A 26,192-nucleotide genomic window follows, 5' to 3' on the forward strand; every position below is an offset into this window, starting at 1 on the left:
CAACGGTCTGAAGTGATTTCTTTCCAGAGATGGAGACTGTGAGAGAGGTGGGATGAGAGGGGAAGGTGCCTGAAGCAGTTATGCATTACTATTTTTGTCCTGAAAGGGCCGTCTGCTGGTGAGCTGAGAGGGTGCCCTGGGGGAGGTGGTTTTCCTGAGCCCTTTCCTATGTCTGGAAGTGGATGGGGCGGGGGCTCTCCTGACAAAACAAGAGGTCTTTGCAGGATAAGTCCTATAAAAGTTTGGTACTGGGGAGACCAGTGTTTCAGGTCTTGGAGTTCTTTACTTTTCTCCTGGAGGGCTTTAAACAGGTCAAATGCCCATTTGCCAAACAGGAATGTATTATCCAGGGGTGCATCCAAAATCTTGGTCTTGAAGTCCTCAAGTACAGGCTATAGTTTAAGCCATGAATATTTCCATAAAACAGAAGCCGATGCTGCAGAATTTGCAGGGGATTCAGCTACACCATAGCTGCACTAAGTGTCTGGCAACCTGAGATGCAAGGGACAGCTTAGATGCTGTGTCTTACTTGGGGAGTCAGGCAAAGAGGACAGCAAAGATGAAGCCTGTGAAACCAAATCTAGGGCATATCGGACCATGTGGGTCTGGTAATTAACTGCCCTAAGTGTTAGAGTGGAAGAGGTACATATTTTCTTCCCAAGCCTGTCCATTACCTTGCCTGAAGGCAAGAGTGAAGAGGAAGGAATGAGCCTGGACTGCTATATAGTACGGTTGTGTACACTTACCATAAATTTAGATGTTAGAGTGTTATTCACTGGTGCAGTCATCACACTTGATCATCTGTCTGCAGGTAGCCCTCAGTCGGCCCGAATACCAGAGACAGTCAGCTGCTGTTGCTCCAGGATTGACGTCAGGTCGTCAGGGGTATAAAAACAGGCAGCCAACGCCATTACATCAGTTTTTCTTGCCCCAAATGTCAGGAGCCCCCCAAATAGGGAGCTAAGTTATGGTGGGGAAAACACCACTAGTAAAAAGTAAATACCAATACCCCTGAAAGGGGTGAGTAATAGACATAGTTAGAAGAGAGAGAGAGAAAGGGGGCTGGAGTGAGGGAAACCAGGACTGCAACAGTGAATACACTCGAACATCCACACTTATGGTAAGTGCACACAACTCTATGTCCTTCGTGTTTCACTGTTGCAGTCATCACACTTGGGTCGATTCCCAAAGCTGAAGAAAGGGTAGAGGCAAGAGTCAAGAAGTGTTGGGGCTTGTTAGTATGCCTTGCAGGACTGCTGTTGCAAAACCTGCACTTGATTTGGAAAAGACAGACAGGTGGTAATGCTTGGTCAAAGTGTGTACAGAGCTCCAGGTAAGCAGCTTCCAGGATGTCCCTGGTAGAGACTCCCCTAAGGAATGCTTTAGAGGTAGAAGTTGTCCTAGTGGAATGTGTTCTGACCCCCTTGAGGGGTTGGTTTCCCATGATGCTTGTAGCAGAAACGGATGCAGTGTGCTATCCATTTGGAAAGTGTTTGTTTTGAAATGGCCTTGCCCTCTGCCCCTGGTGCAAAGCTGACTAGTAACTGGTCAGACTTCCTGAAGGGCTTAATCCTATCAAGGTAGAATCTGAGCTGTCTGTGCACGTCCAAGGAGTCCAGGATCCTTTCCTCTTTACTTTGAGGATTAGGGAAGAAGGTTGGGAAATGGATAGATTGGTTGAGAGCCACACTGGACACCACTTTAGGCATAAGGCAAGGGTTGGTCCTGAGGGAAAAGTACAGTTTTGTACCTACCATAAATGTAGATGTTCGAGGATCCACATTGCTGCAGTCCTAACTATTGGGGTAGTCCGCTGTCCAGTCGGCCCGAATACCAAAGTATATGGCTGACGTCGGTCAGGGCGCATTAGACTGGCGTCAGGGTACTAATGCATGACCGGCGTCATATCCTCAGTCTTTTCTTGCCCCAGATGTCAGAAGACCCTGAAAGATAAGGCCAAAAGCGAAAAACTCCCAAAATACCTGCAAAAAATATATATATACAATATATACACAATTAGCAAAATATAACCTCACCCACACAACCACCCCTAAACACAGAGGGAAGGAGGGAGTTGGACTGCAGCAATGTGGATCCTCGAACATTTATGGTAGGTACAAAACTGTACTATGTTCTTCATTCCACATTGCTGCAGTCCTAACTATGGGTAGAATCCCAAAGCAGAGGTAAGGGAGGCTGGCAAATCATAAGGAAGCAGGAACTGACAACATGCCTTGCAAAATAGCTGTGGCAAAACCAGCCCTAGACTTAGAGTAGAGAGGAAGGTGATAATGCTTAGAGAAAGTATGCACTGAACTCCAAGTAGCTGCCTCCAAAATATCCTTAGTTGCCACCCCTTAGAAATGCTGTGAAGTGGCAGTAGCCCTAGTGGAATGAGGCCTAATCCCAGCTGGAATCTCCTTGCCATGATGGGAATAACAAAATGTAATGCAACACCCAATCCACCTAGAAATAGTTTGTTTTGACACAGGCTTGCCCTTTGAACTCAAAGCAAAAGAAACAAACAACTGCTGAGACTGCCTAAAATCCTTAGTCCTGCTCAAATAATAACACAATAGCCTGTGTACATCTAAAGTGTGCAAAATCTTTTCCCCTTTATTTTGGGGATCTGCATAAAAGGTAGGCAAATGAATAGTTTGGTTTAAAGCCACACTAGAAACCACCCTTAGGCATAAAGGAAGGATTAGTACGTAAGATACCCTATCCTTATGAAAATCAAAAAGGCTCCACTGCCATAAGGGCCTGCAACTCAGAAACCCTTCTTGCAGAAGTAATGGCCAACAAAAAAGCAGTCTTCCATGACAAATATTTCAATTCAGCCTCAAAAGGTTGTAGAGTAAGTTTCTCCAACACAAAATTGAGATCCCAAGCAGGAGTAGGAGCTCTACGTGGGGTCTTATATTCTTTGCCCTCTAAGAAATTGCTTGAACAAAGGATGCGAAAACAATGGTGGGTCACAATCATAGTGAGCTGAAATTGCTGCAGCATGAATCTTAATGGAAGAAAGACAAACCTTTGTCCAGTAACTCAGTAAGATATTGAAGAGCCACACTCAAATTTGGCTCAGTAATCTCCAAATTGTTTGCTGCACTCCAAAACAAAAATCTCTTCCATTTTTCTGCGTACACTTTCCTTGTACTAGGTCTTCTGGCTTCCATAATCACATTTAAAACTTGTTGAGGAAGCTGAGACCTGCTGTCTTTCAAAACAGAATATGCCAGGCTGTTAGATGAGAGTGAAGCTTGACATTGAGCAGATGACCTTCCCTCTGAGACAACAGGTGAGGAATCAAAGGTAAAGGCCATGGAGGCTTCCTTACCAGACTCCTCAGTAATGGGTACCAGTGCTGCCGAGGCCAATCTGGAGCTATTAAAATCATCCTTGGCTTGTCTTGTCTGACCTTTAGAAGCACCTTTGGAAGAAGAGGCAGAGGTGGAAAGGCATACACATGAAGATTTTCCAACTGAAAGAAAGAAGAGCATCCACTTTCCAAGCTGTGTGATGAAATCCCTACGTGCAAAACTTTGGCAGCTGGTGGTTTAGTGGAGAAGCGAACAGATCTATGTCTGGAGTTCCCCATGACACTGTCAATTTTTGAAATGCATGAAGATCCAGTTTCCACTCGTGGGGATCCATGATTTGTCTGCTTAATACATCTGCTAAGGAGTTCTGCGCTCGGCAGAAACCTTGCCTGAAGAGTTAGTTGCAGACTGGGCGCAGTCTCCCATAAAATCTTTGCTTGTCTGCACAATGGGTAGAAATGTGTTCCCCTTGTTTGTTGATGTACCACATGACAGTTGTGTTGTCTGTTAGAATCAACACCTGCCCTGGAAGAAGTAACTCCTTGAAAGCAATTAATGCAAACTGAACTGCTAACATCTCTTTCATGTTGATATGTAGATGCTGAAGTCTGGCAGGCCACTTGTCTTGTATCCACTTTCCATTTAGATGAGCTCCCCAAGCAATATCTGAGGCATCTGTCGTTAGAATCTGACTTGCCTCTGGCGGGGTCACAGAGAGCCCCTTGTTTAGGTGACATTCCTGAGCCCACCACAAAAATTCCTTTTGAATGCAAGGTATTATTTGAATGACAGTGTCCAAATCCTGGCAGTGCTGTGTCCACAGATTTTGAGATACCATTGTAGCTTCCTCATATGCAGTTTGGCATTGGGAAGCACCAGAATACAAGATGCCATGAACCCTAAGGCTTGAAGGACTGTCCCTGCAGTCAGCCGGACTGAAGAGATAGATGATGGAAGTAACTGGAAAGATTCTTTTGTTTGTCCGGGGTTAAAAAGGCCATCTGGGCTGCTGTATTCAGTCTCACACCCAGAAAGCACATGTCTTGAGAGGGTACTAGACTGGACTTTATTTAGTTCACAGAATACCCTAGGCATCTTAGCACTGCTATGACATATTCCAGATGCTGTAGAAGATCTTCTTTTCTTGAGCCAGAATCAGGCAGTCGTCCAAGTAAGGATAGATTTGGATTCCTTTTAGCCTGAAGTAAGCTATCACTGGAGCCAGAACCTTTGTGAATACTCTGGGCAGTAGATAAGCCAAAGGGCAATGCAGAGAACTGATAATGAGAATTTCCAGCAAAACGCAGATACTTCCTGCAACTTAGTCTTATTGGCACATGAAGGTAAGCTTCCTTGAGATCTAAAGTTACCATCCAGTGATCTTTGCCCAGCAGAGGTAAAAGCTGTTGTAGCGTCAACATTTTGAACTTAGGAATGTCCAGATAAGTGTTGAGGATAGATAAATCCAGAATTGGTCTCCACGTGTTCCCCTTCTTTGGTACTAGGAACAGGCGAGAATAAAATCCTAGGCCCTTCCGGCTGGAACTGACTGAATGGCCCCTATTTGGAGCAACAGAGAAATTTGCTTGTGAGCCTCTGTTCTTTGAAGAGGAGGAATGTCTGGCATGCCTTTGAAAGGAGGCAAGGTATGGAAATAAAACCTGTAACCGTGGTGAATAATATCCAGAACCCATCTGTCTTGTGTAATTAAATCCCAATTTTCTTTGAAAAGAGACAGCCTTCCTCCCAAAGGTGCTGCCAGGCGAGAACGTACTGGCAGCTGAAAAGGCAGGTCATTGGGTCTGCTTCTGAAGGACTGACCCTGCCCTCACCAGAAGTCTGAGGGGAACTGTCCCTAGGGCCTAAAACCCTGAGCTCTGCCCCTACCACGTCTAGACCTACCCCTAGACTGGGAATCATAAGCAGGATAAGTCCATCCCTTAGTAGGCCAATTTCTACTAAACTTCGGAGGCTGCACCTGCAAAAAATCTTTAACAGTTTGCATAGACTTAGCCTTGTCCTCCATTTTCTTCAAAACTGCTTCCACAGGCGAACCAAACAACACATCAGACTGTAAAGGAGCATCCAAAATCCTTGTCTTAACATGCTCAGCTAAATTCTGATCTCTCAGCCAGGCGTGCCTCGAAGAACAGAACCAGTGGCAGCCACCCTGGAGGAGGCCTGCACAGCATCAAAACCACACTGCAAGGAATGTTTACCCACCTGTTCAGACACATGAACTAAATCCTGCAACTCTTTACACTCAATACCTTCAGCCAGAGCATCCACCTTAGATTTCAACTGTGAAAGAAGATAATTCTGATATTTTAACATGTGAAACTGACAATTCAACGCCCTCATGGCTAAAGTGGAAGAAGTATACACTTTCTTTCCCCATCTGTCCAAAGCCCTTGCCTCTTTATCAGGAGGGACAGGATTTTTAACAACTGAGGCCTTCACACCTTTAGGCCCCTGAGAGACAGTTTCTGGGTCCGCCCTAGGACTCTTAAAAAGATACTTATGAGCTTCAGGCACCCTATAATACCTATCCGGTTTAACTGGGGCAGGAGGCAAAGAATCAGGATTCAAGGAAGCCTCTGCAAACACATCTTCCACCACATTCAAAACAGGAGGAATAGCTAAAGGCCTATGCTGGGGTAAAAACAAGAATTCCCTAAGCCTTTTCCTGGAATCAGAGAAATCTTGACCTTCCCATTTAAAATGCTCCCTCATGGAATGCAGAGTCTCTGAAAATGAAAAATCCTCAGGAGGAGAAGCAGAAGGAGTAGAATCATCCACATCAGAATCAGAATAAGGAGGGTACTCCTGCAAGTCTTCAACGAAGACTCAAGCCTCCGAGCATTGCTCAAAACTCTCAAACTCAGGTTCCACCCTAGGCCTCTTATCAGGAGGGGGCATAGAACCCCTAATCATAGTAATCAAATCCTCTGCCATTTTAAGCATATGTTTCTTAGGCAAGATCCTGAAACACTAGGAGAAACCCCACAGAAGCTAAACTTGGCCTGCCCTCAAAGAAGCCTTGGAAACTGAAGGGAGGCTCTAACCACCTTAGGAAGAGAGGGAAGAACAGCCACCTGAGAAGCCCCCTCAGCCTGGCCTACTTCCTGAGAGGATACATCCTGTAACAGTAAAGTCTCTCCCTGAGACTCCAAAGAGACACTGGCAAAACCTCCGGCTCCACTGAGCCTTCCAAAGAACCGACGTCTGGGACTGTCTGTTCCTCCACCCTAGGCTTTGCTGTTTTATCTTTGCGTTTTTTTAGCGCAGGCGCCGGAGCATCCGACGGCATTTTATAATTACAACGCTTCCCAAACACTAACCTGGCACAGTCTAACCTTCTCTTAATAGTGCGTTTGTTAAATCTAGCACAAGAGCGGCATCCAACAACGTCGTGCTCAGGCCCTAAACAAGGTATACACAAAGTATGGTAATCCCTATGAGGTATCTGTTTCACAAGAAATACAGTTATTCACTTTTTCTGACATCCGGTTAAATACTGAGGCAAGAAAAAACCAAAATATTCCCCAACGGGGTACTTAGCCAACTTTGATTCGGTCTGAAACTCTGACTTCAGAAACTTTCAGAACGCCAACCTGCACTCGCAAAATTGCTTCTGCATCGGACCATGCGGCAAAAAAGACTGAGGATATGATGTCGGTCATGCGCATTAGTACCCTGACGTACTGACGTCAGTCTAATGCGCCCTGACCGACGTCAGCCATATACTTTGGTATTCGGGCCGACTGGACAGCGGACTACCCCAATAGTTAGGACTGCAGCAATGTGGAATGAAGAACATCCCTATCAGCATGAAAAATAATGAAGGGTTCCACAGCCATAAGTGCTTGTAGCTCAGACACTCTTCTAGCTGAAGTGATGGCCAAAAGCAAAGCTGTTTTCCAAGACAGGAATTTTAACTCTGCTTACGCTGCAGGCTCAAGGCGGGGGGGATAGCATGAGCTTTTTCAGTACAAAGTTAAGGTCCCAAGCAGGGGTGGGTGCTCTCCTTGGTGGCCTTAAGTTGCTTGCCCCTCTCAGGAACTGTTTGATAAGATGGTGAGATAAGAAAGGTGGCTCAGTGTTGTAATAAGCTGAGATGGCAGAGGCATGGATCTTACTGGAGGAGAAGGTTAGGCCTCTGTGCAGGTCTGCTAGGTAAATCCAGGATTAGAGGTAAGGAGGGCAGTGCCGTGTCCTCTCCTTTAGTGAGTCCAGGAACAATACCTTTTCCACTTATCAGCAAAAGATTTCCTTGTACTGGGTCTTCTGGCTTCAAGAATGACGTTCAGCACCTGCTTGCTGAGGCTGGTCACTAGGGGAGAATTTAAGGAATAAACCAGGCTGCAAGATTCATGGTTTGCATTTGTGGGTGCAAGATCTGTCCCCCCTGCTGAGTGAGGAGGGTTGGGATCTGGGGTAGGTGCCAGGGTGGCACCGGTGACAGGCTGCCCAGTAGTGGGTACCAGTGCTGGCGTGGCCAGTCCAGGGCAATCAGGATTGTCCTTGATCTATCCTGTCTTATCTTGAGCAATATGCTTGAGAGAAGAGGCAGAGGGGGGAATGCATAGATGGAGAGGTTTTCCCACTAGAAGGACAGGGCATCCACTTTCCAGGCCCTGGTGTGAGGTGTCTGGTGCAGAATTTGCTGAGCTGGTGATTGCAGGGGGAGGCAAACAGCTCCACCTCTGGGGTCCACCATTTCTTGGTTAGAATACTGAAGGTGCTGGGGTCTAACTGCCAACTCATGTGGGTCTAGGAGATTTCTGCTTAAATAGTCTGCCACAGAGTTTTGCTTACCTGGCAAAAAATGAGCTTGCAGATGAATCTGCATGTCCAAGGCAGTGTTCCACAGGGCCATGGCTCGACTGTACAGTGGGTAAGCATGGGTTCCCCCCTGCTTGTTGATGTACCATAACTGTGGTGTCTGTTTTTATTAGCAGGGGTCCTGGTGAGGGTAGAGACATGAAAGCTGTCAGTGTGCGTGGAACAGCTAGCATCTCTTTTTGGTTGATGTGCATACGAGTTTGACTTGGGCTCCAGTGGCCCTGAATGCACTTGTCGTCCAGGTGTGCCCCCAGGCATAGTCTGATGAGTCTGTGGTTAGGGTCTGGGCGGCGTGGGGTTGAGTAAAGGGAAGTCCCTTGCTGTGGTTGCATGCTGTTGCCCACCAAAGAAACACTGTCCTTTGACAAGGTATGACAGTCTCCAGGTCCTGAGAATGTTGACACCAAAAAGACTCGAGTACCACTGAGGTTTCCTCATATGCAGTCTGGCATATGAAATTAGTAGGATGCAAGAGGCCATGAACCCTAGGGCCTGCAGGATTTTCCTTGTGGATAGCTGGGTTCTGGTGGCCAATTGAATAAAGTAGCCTGTCAGATAGGCTTGTTTTTTCTTGAGTAAGGAATGCAATCTTTTGACTGGGGACTAGTTTTGATTTCTTTTCGTTGACAGTGTACCCAAGGAAGGTTAGAAGGTTCTTTACAAATGTCAGGTGCTGCAACAGCATTTCCCCGACTGTCTGCCTGAATCAAGCAATCGTCCAAATTTTTTCTCTGTCTGCAATAAGCAATGGCTGGAGCCTGGCATTTTGTGAATAATCTGGGAGCAGTGGATAAGCCAAATGGAAGTGCAGAGAACTGATAATGCATATATCCTGCCCTGAAACATAGCAATTTCCTGCATGAGTCCCTGATAGGGATGTGCAGACAGGCTGCATTTAGGTCTAGGGTGGCTAACCAGACATCTTTGGACGGCATAGGAAGAAGCTGCTGAAGGGTTAGCATTTTGAATTTTGGTACTACCAGGAAGGTGTTTAGAGTGGAAAGATCTAGGACTGGGTGCCAAGTGCCCTCTTTTCTGGGTACCAGGAAGAGTCTGGAATAGAACCCCTTGACCTATCTGTTCTGCAGGAACAGACTGAATTGCCCTTATGAAGAGCAGGGATTGAACTTGTTTTTGTGCCTCTGCCCACTGGTTTGGAGGAAGGTCTGGGAACCCTTTTGGGGTTGGCAGTGAGTGGAAGTAAAATCTGTACCCCTGGGATGCAATGCCGAGGACCCATCGATCTTTGGTGATGGAGGTCCAATTTTTTGCATGATGGGCAAATTTTCTCCTAGGGGCACGAGCAGTTGGGCAGAGGTGAGGAGTGGAATAGTGAAGTCATTTTTAATTCTTTCCGTAAGGGGGTGGCTTAGCACTCCCTGTTTTTGAAGTGGAGGCACTCCATTGTTTAGATCTCTGCAAACCCTGAGACTGTAGTCTGGGGGGGGGGGGTCTGTTTCCCCTGGTCTAGTTTGAGATGTCCTTAAGGAGGCTGGAAAGGACCAATGTTTTAAGGGGCAATGCCTACTGAATCTAGGAGGCTGCACTTGCAAGAAATCTTTGTCTCTATAGATTTATCCCTTTCTTCCATCTTTTTAGAACCTCTTCTGCTTTGGTGCCAAACAGAATGCCGTTATTCAAAGGGGCATCTAGTAATTTTGCTTTGACATGGTCTGACAAGGTCTGCTCCTCAAGCAAAGCATACCTTCTCAGTACAAAACCAGTGACTGCTGCCCTGCAAGATGCTTCTAGGGCACCAAAGCCACAATGCAAAGCTTGCTTGCTGACTTGGCTTGCAGAATGCATAAGCTCTTATTTTCTGTACAGTCTGTAAAAGTAACTAATTTTTGCTTAACAAGTTCCATAATATGTTGCTGGTATTTCAGCATGCAAAACTGGCAATTCAATGCCCTAATGGCGAGAGCTGCAGAGGTGTATACTTTTTTACCTCATCTGTCTAAAGCTCGGGAATCCCTGTCCGAAGGGGTGGGGATTCTTAGCTGTAGTTGCTTTTACACCTTTAGGCCCCTGGGAAATGACATCTGGGTCTTTAGTAGGATTTTTGAAAAGAAATTTACAAGAGTCAGGGACTCTGCACTACCTGTCTTGTTTCCTTGGAGCAGGGGGTAAAGTATCAGGAGTTAGGCTGGATTCCATAAAAACATCATCCACAACATCCAGAACTGGAGGTATTGCTAAAGGTCTATGTTGTGACAAATCTAGAAATTCTCAGAGTCTCTTTTTGTAGTCTTGGCAATCCCAGTGGAAATGCTCTCAAAGTATGTCGGGTTTCACCAAAAGAAAAATCCTATGGAGGGGAAGCAGAGGGAGTGGATTCCTCTGTATATGTATCCTCATAAGCAGATAAAGGAATGTCTTCATATTCAGAAACCTCCAATTCGGACTCCTTGTCTGTTAAAGCTGCTGGGGAGAGGTCTCTTTCTCTTAGCAGAAGGCAAGCTTCCCCTCATCAGCATAATCAGGTCTTCTGCCATTTTAAGTATTTGACGTAGTGGCAAGGAAGTAGGTGTTTGAGTTTGGATCAGTATTTTAGGCATAGCTCGTACTCTTGGCCTTAGAAACTCGGCAGTTTTAAACAGAACTGAAGACATGAAAGTAGTCTGTATCGAATATCGGTAGTGCGAAGAACTTCCTCAGAAGTCGGTGCCTGCACAGCGGCTCCGGACCCATCCAAGGTAGACACATCTGCAGGTTCCGTAGTCAAAGAAGAGTCTCGCGGCATACTGGATTCCGATCAGGTCTCGGTAGCAGCCTGCAAATCCATCGAAGCAGGCATCAGGGGCTACGAAAGCACTTCACTGAGTACCGGCAAACTGGCGACTAGCTTAACAGAAGCATCGGCAGTTTTGGATCAGTGCGGTCTCTGTCTTTATCCTTATGTTTTTTGGGAAAATCGGTAGTCTGATGGCTTACCAAAGCCATTTCGGAATACGAAGATCAAGAGCAAAAGTATTTAGCGACAATAAGGCCCCAACGACTAATAGTTCAGGCATTGAACAAAGCACAAAACCGACAGCAAGGTAGGTCGTGGTCTGGGCCTAAACAGGTAAGTAAGAATGGAAATCTTGCTGTGGTATTTGCTTTCCACAGGTGAGACAATTAACTTTTTCTGACATCGGTTAGAGCAGGAAAAAAGGATCCCCAATGGGGTACTTAACTTTAGAAGACCAGCATGATTCAATCCAGAAACAAAAAATCAAGTAGCGGCTGACTGGCACTCGTGCGAACTGCTTCTGCTTTGGGCTCCTCGGCAAGAAAGACTGACGTAATGAAATCGGCTGTCTGTTTTTATACCCCTGATGACCTGAGCGACAGCAACTAATGCAGAAATACTAAGTCTCTGGCATTCGGGCCAACTGAGGGCTACCTGCAGGCAGATAACACAAGTGTGATGACTGCAACAGTGAAACACGAACATCTGCAGGGTTGGCTAAAGTGGGCTTTACAAGAAATTTTTGCTAGTTAGGGACCTTATAAAAACAGTCAGGTCTCTTGGGAGCAGAAGGTTGTGAATCAGGAGTCTTTGAGGCTGATGCAAATGCATCCAGGTATGCTGGGATCACAAAAAGAATAGTGGAGGGGGAGGGTGATTCCACCCGGAGTAGCTCAAAATACTTTTTTTGGATTTCATTCCATCTGAGCTGTATCTCATTTAAAATACTCCCTAATTACGGTAATAGTTTCCCCAAATATAACATCCTCGGGGGGGGGGTCTCTCCTTCAAAGGAGTCCTCATCTAGGGAGTAGTAGTCCAAGGGAAAAGCTATTTAAGAGGAGTAGGTCAATGACTCAGAGGAGGATGAAGCTTCTTCCTCTTGAAAGAAGGTAGAAGGGATGGAGGTAGCTGAGGCTGGCCTGGGGATTATGACAGGCAACATGGGTGCTGTGGATGCTGTGGGCCTAAGGGCTATGAAGGCCTGCAAGGACTGGGAAAAGGACCGCCAGTCAGGTTGTTCCTCAGAGGGAGCAGATACATGCTTAGTATTTTGTTTCTTTTTAAGAGGAGTTGATCTGGTAGATGGTGAGGGCCTACTTTCAGGAATCTGACCTGTGGGTGAGGTTTCAGATTCTTAGATCACAGATGGGCGTCAAGTGGAGCCTTGCTCCCCGTCAACCTGGGCAGTAGCCGACGTCGAAATAACCTCAGAGGATGTGCCTACTGATACTTCAGAAGAAGCTTCCTCGAAGGTAGTCAGTGAAGGTCCCAGTTCTAATGGACATCCCTCAACCCCTATATCGGTGGCTGGCTGGGCATCCGACGACAGAGGGGCAGAAGTGGTAGGCCTAGAAACTTTGACCTTCTCTTTTGGAGGCCCCGCCTCAATGGCTGACTGAATCCATCCGTAAAGCAAGTAGTTTTAACCTCTGATTCTCTAGGTATAAATTTAGGGCTGCCAGACAACTTTGGAGAGTTTTGGGAGCAAATGACTAGCAGATGCTGCAGGTTGTATGGTCGTGTTCCCAGCCTAAACAAAACAGAGATCATGGGAGTCCTTGTGCGGAATTTGACATCCGCACCTACATTTCCTCTTCTTAGCAGACATCAGCTAAAAAATACTAGCAACAACCAAAGCTAAAACAACAATAAAAGTTTCCCCAAGGCTGCTTGTCTTTAGACATCTGAAGACAGCGGAGCGAAGTGATCGATCTGACATTTGACTGTGGCAGAGAAGTTCTGACGTCTGTGCGTGCAGACGTTACATATAAGGCCCCTGCTTTATAGCCCAGCACGTGACGTCCCATGCACTAGCAGCAACCAGGCTTGAGTTTTTGCAAAGGAGCTGATATTCGGGTCATCTGAGGCAGAGGATCCCACAGTATGAACACTGCAACATGAGAATAGGACACCAAGTGTTTCAATTTTTTTTTTTTTGGAATAAGGGAAAGAAATCTGTATGCTAATGCTTTCTGCTCAGATAATACTTTGTAGCTATCTTGGTATAAAGGAGTTTGTGGGGAAACTGGTTTTGAAGGTGAAGTCCTAAAGAGATGTTATTTAACCATAGTAAAAGTACAGTATAGTAAAAGTACAAAGGCTTGATCGAAACATTCATACATTTTAAATAAAACGTTAAGTGCATTGAAACGATCACCAAGGAGGTCGAAACGTAATTAAAATATTACCAAAATATCTAAACATCATAGGTAAAAGAACAACCCCACCCATTTTTTTCTCTCCCCTTATTACAAAGCGATTATTTCCTTTCATCCAACTCCAAATTCATAAGTATTTAAAAATCTCCCCACAATTATTCATCTGCACTAGAGTGGATGAAAAGTATTTCTCAATGTTGGTAAAATAAATTTATTTCCTGTTAGCATATGTCACATTATATGCTACTCAAAGGATCCCTGAAAAAGAGTAAATCAGTAAGGGGGGGGGGTACAACTGACACATACCATCAAGTACTGCTACAAATTCAAAAGGTATAAAATATAATACGAAACACTGCTATGTTTTTAGTTAACTGAAACCAGAGAGACAAGCCAGGGGATTCAAATGTGAAAACATCAAGTCAACACATTTTGTGTTCCTTGGAGAATATTTAAATTTTAAAAAGTCTCTGCTAATAAGAGTATTCCAAAAAAGATATACAGACCATCAAAACACAACTGCCATATTATCACTGCCTGCCAATGAAAGGGCAAAGCAACAGTTTTCTTGGCTTACCTTATAAGGGTGACTACAAAATTGAACTATGGGAAGACAAGGGCCTAGCTAAAAAAAAATTATAGCAGTTGCAATCAAATTTGTAGTACAATAAATTAGATAATACCACTTACAAGTAAAGCAAAGGGATTGACAGCTCTTTGGCGGAGATGGATGGAATCCTGACTTTGGAACTTGAGTCTCATGGGCCAATTAGCTAAACCAGTCCTTCAAGTCAGCTGGGGGGAAGGAGGGCTAAGGAATGAAAATCTTGCTGGCTTGTCATTGTAAAGCTGACATGTTCAAATAAAGGATACGAAAGTCTAGAGTAGAGAATGAGGGCTCCAACCCTGCTGCAAAAAAAGAAATGTGCATCACGATATCACTTGTGGATTGGCCTCAGTGGAGTCAACACGTGTCATGCATTGAAGAGAAGCACAGAATAAGGAATAACAAACAAGAAAATAATAAATAAAAATTAAACAGAACCACACAACAAAGACTACTTTATATCCTACATTAACATCACAGATGGCAATGAGGTTATAGTCAGCCAGTGAGAAAAGAAAGGCTGAAGAAAGAAGCTCAATAGTCTGGGCGGGCCGATAAAGAAAAAGAAAACCACAGCACTAACTACAATCAAAATAAATTTCTTTCATCCTCCGACGTGAACTGCCCTTTAAACACAGCTTTAAATACTAAACATACCTGAATATAGTGCTCCAGCTGCTCAATTTGCATAGGAAAGTCAGGATGATTAGCATTGTACTGAGCGATGTTCCGGCATGCCTGATGTAACATGGAAAATAAAGATCCTAGGCAACGCAGTCTTGTGAAATCCATAATATGCTCCAACTTAGATGCATGCTCAAGGGCTTTGATAACCAAGCCACCTGAAGTAAAGTATGGCTGCAAAATGTTTGCAGCATCTCGCTGAATCTGAAGGAAAAGAAAAGAGTGAAAATGACTATTCTAATGTCAGATCTGTTCAAATGTCTCTAAAGAGTAGAACACACAAAAAGTTACAAATAACTACATAAAACTTCTTGGAAGTAACCTTAGACAACACTTACTCCTGCATTACGTTCTTCCAGGTGTTACTGAGCAGCACATTACCAAAACAGAGATGTCCTTTTTCCTTGTCAGATCACTAAACATTAATACAAGCCTGTCCAGTATAAATACAGAATTCTCCCCCATTCCCAATTATCAACAAAAGAAATCTGGGGAAAAAAAAGTAACCCAAAACAGAAACAGAATGCAATACAAAACACTTGCTCCTTAGGAGAAAACCCTACCTAACAAATGAGAAATTAGCAATCTGGAATTACCATGAGTACCTAAAAAAATAACTTTGCTTCAAACATGACCTCAGCCAGTAGGTCACTTTAAATGAACGACTTCCAAGTAGTAAACACCAGGTAGAATGAAAAAATGGGATCCAAGGCACATGCTCTTAAGCAGCACATTGGTACTGGATTAAATATCTGTGTAGTGATATTTAAAGAAAACATTGGGTACTTAAACCAGCTTACAGGTTTTCAGAAGAGATTAATTCATTAAGAGATGCAGTGCAAGTAATCATTTAGATACACCTGTCACCTAATAGAAGCAGAAAAATGAATGCTCACCAGCTTAGGGCGAGGCAGGACAACATAAACCAGACATGCAGATTGTCAAATTGTCAGATGTCCTATTCCTATGTTGCAGTATTCTTGTTGCGAAATTTCCTGCTCTCAGGTGACTCGTATGTTGGCTCCTATACAAAAGCTTCAGCTTGACTCTTGCACCTGCGTGGGACGTCACATGTAGGGCCATTAACCAGGGGCCTTAAGTGTGATGTCTGCACACACAATCCTCAACTTTTCAGCTGCAGATGACAGACGCATTGTGTGTTCGCTCCTTCACATTAAACTTCTCAAAAGAGCTAAGTAAACCGTTGGGGTTTTTTCTTCTTATCTTGTTATTGCTTAAGCTTGGTTTGTTGTAGCAATTTATAGCAGATGTCAGCAAAAAAAGGGTAAATGCCAATGTGGGCACCAGATACCCCATAAAGACTCCCATGGTTGGTGTGTTTTTTGCTTAGGCCAGGAAAACGACCATACTGACTGCTCCATTTGCCAATCGTTTGTGCCAACAACCCTTCGCAGCCGTCTGGCTACGCTTAACCTTTATTTAGAAAACCAGCACGTTAAGCGGTTAGCCCTAAGGATGGATCCTGCCTTGGAGGCCACGTCAGAACCCAAGTGTAAGAAGGCCAAATTTCCCAGGCCCTCTTCTTCTGTCGCTCCGTTACCGGAAGCCCTACCAGCTGCAGATTTAGAAGTTGAGGGACACCCGTTGGATCCATTGACTTCAATGACTACCTTTGTGAAAGCAGTTGCTCAGGCAACACGTACCCGGACCCAACCCAGACTATTGTCGAGGTGTAACCAGAATTTCTAGAGCTTCTGACCGGGATCCCACCTTCGGATAAGGTTCCTACCAGAACTGACTCCAGGCCTACTCCATCGTCTACCCCAGCAAAAAAGAAACAGAAAACTAAGCATACCGCTTCCTCTAAAGAAAGCCTACCTGACTGGCAGTCCTTCATTTCTTCCCTGATGCAGGCCTTTATGGCCCTTAGGCCTTCAGCCTCATCCTACTCTGCTCTACCTTTGCTCAGCCCTAGGCCTGCTTCACCCCCCCCAATCTCAGGATAGGGAAGAAGAGCATGATACGTCACATTCTCCTCCTCTGAGGACTCCATATCTTACACCTCACAAATTGCGTCACCCCAGGAGTACTATTCTCCTGATGGAAGAATCTACAGGGGGAGATTCACCCCCTGAGGATATCACATTTGGTGAGATTATCGAAAAAATGAAAGATTACTTCAAATGGGATACTTCACAAATGTCTGATACCCAAAAGAGGTATTTTGAGCTTCAAGTAGAATCACCCTCCCCCACTACCATTCCCCCGTCTTACCTGCATACCTAGATGGCTTCAACTCTGTATCTAAGACTCCTGATTCACAGCCACCTGCCTCCAAGTGACCAGATCACTTTTGTAAGGTGCCTGACAAATAAAAATTCTTAAATCAAACCACCCTTGGCAGACCCAGCTGTGACTGCCACCTATCCTGACAAGCAATCCAGACTGCTTCCCTCCCCCTCACTCTTATCCATAGATAAAGACTGCAAATCTAAGGATAGGATAGGTAAGAAGGTCTACATCTTCTCCACTCTGACTTTTAGAGCCATCAACTAGGAGAGGCACATGACTAAATATGCTCTGGACTTGGTCCCTCAAGCCTCTTCCTTGCTGGACACTATTCCTGACTGCCCCACTAAAGCGGACATCTCTTCCACACTTTCTTTGGCTACACAAGTAGCCAGACACTCAATTAAATGCAGCTATTATGCTCCGTAAGCCTCTGCTCATTCTGCAGCATCTGCTTCAGTTCTCAGGAGATGCTTCGGTCCTAGACTTCAACACTTCCCAGAAGACTAACTCTAAGATCTTAAATGACCCCCTGGACCACAAGTTCCTTTTTGGCAAACAATCTGCAAGATCTTAAGAATCTGCAAGGAAAAAAAAGTAAAGAATTACAAGACAAAAAACATTTGTTGGTGTCCCCAATTCCCAAGTATTACAGAAACTATCCAGCAAAAGCCACCTTTGTGAGGCAAAAACTCAGCCCAGGCTGGTACTTCCTCTTCCAGATCTCTGGTACTTCCTCTTCCAGATCTAGAAGAGGGGTAACATGAACAACCACTTCCAGACCTGCTACCTCACATCCTCAGCCCAGACAGCCTTTTCAAGACAGGGGAGGCTTTAACAATGCGTGACTACCTTGTCCCCCTACCACACTCAGTCCACCTCTCCCACTGCCTCTCCTTCTGGAAAACCATCACCTCAGACAAATGAGTACTGACCACAATACAAAAAGGATACTTCCTCTCCTGGAAAGTAAAACCACCCATAAGAGGCATCACATTTCCTCCAAAAAAACATCATCATCTCCTTCCACAGGTTTTGACAGACCTGCTGAAGCTGGGTACCACAGAACCAGGAAGGAAAAGGTTTATACTCGTGTCTCTTCCTGGTCCCCAAAAAAGACAGCCCATGGAGAATCATCTTAGACCTCTCCTTCTTAAATCTTTAGCTAAAAGTGACCACTTTCAAAATGCTGTCACTACCAACACTACCATCACTCATCCCAACCAAGGCCTTCATGGCCACCTTGGACCTAAAAGAGGCCTACTTACACATACCCATCAGACCTTCCCCACAGAAGATTTCTGAATTTATCTGGGACCTCTTCTCACTTCCAATTTACTGCTTTGCCCTTTGGTTTGCCCACTGCCCCCGAGTGTTTACAAAATGCCTGGCCACAGCCATTACCTTTTGCAGAAAGTACAGTTTTGTACCTACCATAAATGTAGATGTTCGTGTGTACACCCTGCTGCAGTCATCACACTTGGGTTATCCTGCCATCAGGCGGTCCCGCAGTCGGCCTGAATTCCAAAGTCTTGGTCTGGCGTTGGTTGCTGTCGCTTCTTCCCTGACGTCATTGCGCCAGGGGTATATAATAGGCATCAGACGCCATTTTCTTCAGTTTTTCCAATACCTTTAGGCACAAGCAAATACACCAGAGGTTGTATAGGATAGAGTGGTATAGATAAGTTCAGCTAGTTCAGAGGGGATGGAGGGAGGGTAACCTGGACTGCAGCAGGGTGAACACTCTAACATCTACATTTATGGTAGGTACAAAACTGTACTATGTTCATCTTGTTTCCCTGTTGCAGTCATCACACTTGGGTTGAATCCCAAAGCTAAGGATGGGAGGTGGAGTTAAACAGGGTTAGAAGAAGTTAGTAGGCCCTGCAAAACTGCAGTGGCCAAACCAGCTCTAGTCTTAGAATACAGAGGTAAGTGATAGTGTTTGGTGAAGGTGTGCACTGAACTCCAAGTTGCAGCTTCCAGAATATCCTTGGTTGGCACTCCCCTGAGAAAGGCTGCTGATGTAGCTGTAGCCCTGGTGGAGTGGGACCTAATGCTAGCAGGCACCGGTTTCTCATGATGCGTGTAGCAGAAATGTATGCAATGCCCTATCCATTTAGAAATTGTCTGTTTTGAGATGGTTTTTCCTTGTGATCCTGTAGCACAGGCTACAAAGAGCTGGTCAGATTTTCTGAAAGCCTTAGTTTTATCCAAGTAGCAACGTAATTGCCTGTGAATGTCCAAAGAGTGCAGGAATCTTTCTCCTTTGTTCTGGGGATTTGGGAAAAAAGGTGGGCAAATAAATGGTTTGGTTTAGGGCCACACTGGGTACCACCTTTGGCATAAAGGAAGGGTTAGTTCATAGACAGACTCTGTCTTGATGAAAAAAAAATGAGGAAAGGCTCCACTGCCATTAGTGCCTGTAGTTATGAGACTCTTCTAGCTGAGGTTATTGCTAGTAGCAGGGCAGTTTTCCATGAAATAAATTTTAAATCAGCTGAAAAAGCTGGTTCAATCTTGCCTTTAGCCTGGTTCCAGGCACAAAATCTTTTCCATTTGTCAGAATAGGCTTTCCTGGTGCTGGGCCTCCTGGCCTCCAGAATGACATCCATAACAGCATTGGATAGAGGTGTTGGCTGGTTGTTTAGGTAATTTGCCATGCAGCCAGGTTTAAAGTCTTGAGATGGCTGTGTAGAATCTGATTGTCTCGCTGGGTGAGCAGGTGAGGAATTTGTGGTAAAATCCATGGTGGGCCATGTTCCTTAGAATTGGATACCAATGCTGGTGTGGCCAGTCTGGTGCAATGAGCATCAGTTGTGGTCTCTCTAATCTGACTTTCAGCAGTACCTTTGCTGGAAGAGGCAGTGGAGGAAAGGCATACACGGTTAATGTTTTCCAACTGAATGAGAGGGCATCTACTTTCCAAGCTTGTGGATGGAATGTCCTTGTACAACATTTTTGAAGTTGGTAGTTTTGGGGGGCTTGCAAACAGATCTATGTCTGGGCATCCCCATTTTTGAGCTATCATTGCAAATACTTGTGGATCTAGTTTCCACTCGTGTGGATCCATGATGTTTCTGCTTAGGTCGTCTGCCAATGTGTTTTTCTTTCCTGGCAGGAATTGTGCTTGTATTTGAACCTGGTAAGACAGTGCAGTGTTCCACAAGGTCATTGCTTGCCTGCATAGAGGGTAGGAATGAGTGCCCCTTTGCTTGTTTATGTACCACATTACTGTGGTATTGTGCGTCTGTTAGTTGTCCTGGGTGTAAGAGGTCCTTGAAAGCTGTTAGGGCATTCTGTACTGCTAGCATTTCTTTTTGATTGATATGCAGATGCTTCTGATCTGTAGTCCATTTGACATGAATGCACTGTCTTGCCATGTGTGCTCCCCAGGCATAGTGTGATGCATCTGTTGTCATAATTTGCTGGCTGTGGGTAAGGTGAAAGGCTGACCCTTGTTGAGGTGACATGCCTGTGCCCACCATAGAAACTCCTGTTGAAGGCAGGGAATGAGTGGCATCATTGTTTCCAAGCTGTGGCTGTGCCGAGTCCATACGCTTTTCAGGTACCATTGTAATTTCCTCATATGCAGTTTTGCAAATGGTATTAGTAGTATGCAAGATGCCATCAATCCCAAGGCCTGCAGAATTTTTCTTGCAGGGAGTTGGGTCTTTGTTGCCATTATTTTGAAATATTGAGTCAGCTGTTGCTCGTCTGGCGTGAGATAAGCCATCTGGGCCGTTGTATTCAAGCTGGCATCCAGGAATATTATGTTTTGTGAGGGCACTAGTTTTGATTTATTTTCGTTTATTGTGTACCCTAGGCAACTTAGAAGGTGTTTGACAAATGCCAGATGCTTTAAAAGAATGTCCTTGCTTTCTGCTTGAATAAGGCAGTCATCCAGGTATGGGTATATTTGAATTCCTCTTGGACTGCAGAATGCAATTACTGGTGCCAGGCATTTTGTGAAGACCCTGGGCGCAGTAGATAAGCCAAAGGGCAGTGCAGAGAATTGATAATGCGTTGAACTTGCAATGAAGCGGAGGTATCTTCTGCAATTTTGTCTGAAAGGGACATGCAGGTATGCCTCCTTGAGGTCCATCGTTACCAGCCAAGCATTCTTGCCCAGCATGGGAAGAAGCTGCTGTAGTGTTAGCATCTTGAATTTTGGTACTTGCAGATAGGTGTTCAGAACTGAAACATCCAGAATGGGTCTCCATGCTTTGTCCTTTCTTGGGACTAGAAAGAGTCTTGAGTAAAATCCTTGTCCTTGCTCCTGTGTAGGTACCCGTTGAATGGCTCTCATGTCCATGAGAGCTGTAATTTGTTTTTGTGCCTCTGCTCATTGATTTGGTGGCAGGTTTGGCATTCCATTTTTCCTTGGTAAGGTATGAAAGTGGAATCTGTATCCTTGAGAGACAATGTGTAGGACCCATTTGTCTTTTGTGACTGATTTGCTTGGTAGTTTGAGGATTGAGTCATTGTGTTTGTCTTCTGCTAGCTCGCGGTCTGTCTTCTCCTCCTTTCTGGGTAGCAGTACCCGATTGGCGAGGTTTGTAAGGGCCTTGTGACTGACCTCTGCCCCTTGGGCATCTGTATTTGCCTCCGTGATCTGTCAGAAGCTGGAAAGGACCAGTTTTTCATTGGCCAATTTTTGCTAAAACGAGGGGGTTGTACCTGCAAAAAATCCTTGACCGTCTGCATAGATTTTACCTTATCCTCCATTTTTTTTAAAACCTCTTCTGCTTTGACACCAAATACATCCTGTTGTAAAGGTGCATCCAATAATTTTGCTTTAACATGATCAGGAAGGGTTTGTTTTAACCAAGCATGTCTACGTATGACAGAGCCAGTAACCGCTGCTCTACATGAAGCTTTCAATGAATCAAATTCACATTGTAAAGTATGTTTTGCCCACCTGTTCAGCTGCATGCAACAGATCCTGCATTTCCTTGAGTTCAGACTGTTCAGTATGTGTGCTCATTTTTGTTTTAATTGAGACGTTAGGAATTGCTGATATTTCAGCATGTGAAACTGACAATTTAATGCTCTCATAGCCAGAGTTGCTGAGGTGTATATTTTCTTTCCCCATCTATCTAGGGCTCTGGAATCCCTTTCAGAGGGTTACAGGATTTTTAGCCAGAGAAGCTTTACCTCCCTTAGGACCCTGGGAAATTGTTTCTGGGTCAGCCACAGGGCTTTTATAAAGGGATTTGTGAGAGTCAGGTACTCTGTAGTATCTGTCTGGTTTGGCTGGAGCAGGAGGTAGAGTGTCTGGATTTAGACTAGACTCCAAGTAAACATCATCCACAATATCTAAAACTGGAGAGATAGCAAGAGGTCTGTGCTGGGGTAGTACAAGAAACTCTTGGAGCCTTTTCTTAGAATCAGAGTAGTTCTGGCCTTCCCAGTGGAAATTTTCCCTTATGGTATGTAAAGTTTCCCCAAAGGAGTAGTCTTCAGGGGGAGATGCTGAGGGAATAATGTCTTCAGCATCAGTCTTCATAAGATTGAAAAGTGTAACCCTGTTCCACAGAAGAATCTGAGGAAATTGAAGTCTGGTCATAGGAAGCATAATCCTCCTCTTGTCTTGGTCTTTTATCAGGAGGTGGATGGGAACCCCTGATTAGGGTAATCAAGTCTTCGGCCATCTTAAGCACTTGTTTCTTAAGCATGGGGCCTTGAACTGTAGACTGATGTACAGTCTTCTTTGGTTTTAAGATTTAATGGTGAGTGTAGTCGGTCTGAAGACACCTTCTGCAACCGAAGGTGTTTCCACTGCACCGGGGTCTACTTCTGCTCCGGTGTCGGAAGGGCCTAATGAAGATGGCTGCGTCGGCCTAGTAGACTCCGCTTGAGAATCCGCAGCTGTCTGGGGTTCCAGTTCTGCGGTCGTCAGGGACTGCGTAGGCACCTCACTGAATACCGGAGAACGGGCGATAGGTCCAGCAGAGGCCTCGGAGTCTGGCCTGTTCCTAGGCTGCCTGTCCTTATCCTTGCGGTTTTTATGCATGCCGGTCGGCTGCTCCGACGGCATGATATAATTAAATTTCCTACCAAAGTAGTGTCGTGCAAAGTCAAAACGGCGTTTGATAGTTCGTTTATTAAACCTAGCACAAAACAGACAACCTGAGACGTCGTGGTCTGGGCCTAGGCAAGGAATACAATAGGAATGGAAGTCCTTATGAGGTATTTGCTTCCCACAAGAAATGCAATTGTGAACTTTTTCTGACATTGGACTGAGGAAAGGAAAGGTTCCCCAACATGGTACTTAACTTTATTGAAGACTTTGGACTGAAATTCGAGTCTAAAATCTCAGGTGTCGGCCGACCGGCACTTGCAAACTGCTTCTGCTTCGGGCACCGCGCGGCAAGAAAGACTGAAGAAAACGGCGTCGGATGCCTCTTATATACCCCTGGCACAATGACGTCAGGGAAAAAGCAACAGCAACCGACGCCGGAACAAGACTTTGGAATTCAGGCAGACTGCGGGACCGCCTGACGGCAGGATAACCCAAGTGTGATGACTGCAGCAGGCTAACATGATGAACATCACAGGGAATTTAGATTTACCACTATCTACACAACATCCTAATCCTTGAAAAGTGCAAAGATACCCTTTGAACTCATCTGCACTTTATCATGTCCCTTCTACAAAATCTAGGGTTTATCCTCAACCCTCCAAAGTCTTGCATGCATCCAGAACAAGACAAAATTTTCCTGGGTTGCAGAATCTGAACGGACAAAATTGAGGCTTTTCTTCCCCAAGACAAGGTTAACTCCCTGACCTCCCACTTCAAAGCACTGCTACAGGCACAACTAATAGCTGCAAGGCAAATCCTACGAACCCTGGGCTTAACAGCAGCCGCAACACCTATGCTCCCAATAGCCAGAATGCATAGGTGCAAGCTACAGTATTATCTAAAAAAACATTTGGTCCCAGCACCAGAATCACCTGGAGCAAGAAATCCCCCTCCTTCCCTGTCTAAAGAAAGATCAGCAGGTGGTTCCAACAAGTCCAGCTAAACCCGGGGCTTCCTCTCCAGCCCCCCCTCCCCCAGCCAGGTAATGCATACAGATGCCTCAGATTCAGGGTGGGGAACCACCATGGCATCTTACAGTGTGAAAGCAACCTGGCACACTTCCATGAAGGGCAAACTCATCTATGCGAGGGAAATGACAGCCCTGCTTCTACCAGGGGTCCTACAAATAGTAAAAGACAATACCACAGTAATGTGGTACCTCAACAAACGGGGAGGGACAAAAGCATATAACCTGTGCAGACTAACCCTGCTGATATGAGATCTAGCCTCTCGCCACAATGTCACTGCAGGCAACGTACATTCCCTCTCAGGACAACAAACAAGCAGATCTTCTAAGCAGGACATCTTCTCCACAACATGAATGGATACTGGACAGGACTGTCTCCTTAGACATTATCCACCAGTGGAGCACTCACCAAATAGACCTGTTTGCCTCCCCCAGAACAAGGAGCTGCAGGCCTTCTGCTCAAAGACCTACTCCCCTCTAGCCTGGAGGGTAGACGCTTTCAACATCTGCTGGAAATGGAAGTTTCTTTATGAACCCCCCCCCCCACACACACACACACAGATACATTAAGTCCTCCTGAAAATCAGGACACCAAAATCTTGTTAGTGACTCCCTACTGGTCAAGGCAGCACTGGTTCCCCGCACTTCACAATCTAGCCAAGGGCAAATCGATAAAGTTACCCTACAAGGTGGACCTTCTGACACAAGAAAAAGGAACTCTCATCCACCCACACTTGCAGATGTTGCCCACGACACTGAGTTATAAACTTTTGATCCCATTCAGACACCACTACTCAGAGGATGTGCTTTCAGTCCTGAAGGAGGCAAGGATACCTACTACAAAAAAATCATACCTAGTTAAATGGGAAAGCTTTACTAAATGGTGTCTAGACAAGGGAAGGGACCCTTGCAGTGCTGATCCCCCCTAGTTCTTACTTGTGTCAACTAATAAAAAGTTGACAACTATTCTTCAGAGAAGGTACACCTTTCCACAATATCAGCCTACCTGCCACTAAACCCTCCCTTGCTAGACAGGCTCGATGTAAAACTCTTCTTAAAACGGGTGTTACACATTAGACCTCAAGAAAGCCTATCCCACCACCCTAGGACCTTAACTTCATCCTGGAAAACCTTACCCAACACCCATTCGAACCTGCTGGGACAGCTACCCTTCAGATGTGTACATGGAAAACAGTTCTACTAGTGGCTATAACCTCAGCCAGAAGGGTTTCAGAACTACAAGTCTTAACGGCCTGCCCCCCCCCCATACTACTTTCCACAAAAACAGGGTAATCCTGAGAACTAGCCCCTCCTTCATGCCCAAGGTGGTCAATGATTTGTCATTAAACCAATCTATCCACCTTCCCACCTTCTTTCCCTCTCCCACCAATGAAGGTGAGAGGTTACTTCACTCCCTAAATGTACACAGACAACTAAGATTTTTCCTAGACAAAACAAAATCCATTAGGAAATTTAAACTGTTTCCTTCCATCCCAGGGGATTGGGCAAGGAAGTCTCCAAACAAACCATTGCATGTTGGATCAGGAAAGCCACCTGTCTTTGCTACTCACCATGGAAAAAATCTCCCAATGGGAGTAAAAGCCCATTCCACTAGGGCAATGGCCACCTCCAAGGTTTTCCTAAAAGGTCTGGCCACGTCTTCCATTATGGAAGCAGCCACATGGTCCACTATCCACACTTTCACCAAACACTACAAGTTAGACCAGGTCTGCAGAGCACGTGCAGGATATGCCAAGGCAATCCTACAGGGGTATGTAGTGTCTTCCGCGTCCACCACCCTTTCATCCAACTAAGCCGTGGTACTCTCCCACAACAAGAATAATGTGACATAAGAATAGAAGGACATAGAATAGTGGTGTAAAATCTTACTGTAACCATAGATGTCCTTCTCTTCCAAGTTGCAGTATTCCTTTCCACCCACCAATAACCAATACAATAATAAGGCTGTGGTGCCTGCTCAGTTCCCACAGCATTAGAGGCCCAGATATTCATTTTATCCTTTTCAGTTGGATCGCTAGTTAATTTTAGCATCCTTCTGTTACTCATGCTGCTATTAATACATTGCTCTCCGCATTAGTTATTCAGGGTCTTAGTTCTTCTATCCTATGACTAATTAGATATCCCTGAGCTTATACAGACTGTATTTAGTATGCAGCAGCTGCCCAACTCTGATGCATTTTAAATGAATGGGTTACTCTCTTACAGGGCTAGTGGGTTATAACTCTTACTGGAGTGCTTTACAGGTCGCTAATCTCCACCACGTGGTTTAGCTGAGCTTCTATTAAGCAGCAGCAC

The 26,192-nt window shown here is 45.1% G+C and overlaps 1 protein-coding gene across 1 annotated transcript in view; it reads right to left on the reverse strand.

Annotated features, from left to right (window-relative positions):
• The window catches only part of DYNC1H1 (dynein cytoplasmic 1 heavy chain 1), a 3,754,902-nt gene that overhangs the window by 1,890,373 nt on the left and 1,838,337 nt on the right, over window positions 1-26,192 (reverse strand). Inside the window, exon 46 of the mRNA XM_044073590.1 lies at window positions 14,548-14,778. Within this exon, the coding sequence (XP_043929525.1) occupies window positions 14,548-14,778 (231 nt within the window). The remainder of the gene's footprint in view (window positions 1-14,547; window positions 14,779-26,192) is intronic.

The sequence above is a fragment of the Protopterus annectens genome, chromosome 6.part0 (genome assembly GCF_019279795.1).
Source record: "Protopterus annectens isolate FY-2018-M chromosome 6.part0, PAN1.0, whole genome shotgun sequence".
NCBI lineage: Eukaryota > Metazoa > Chordata > Ceratodontiformes > Protopteridae > Protopterus > Protopterus annectens.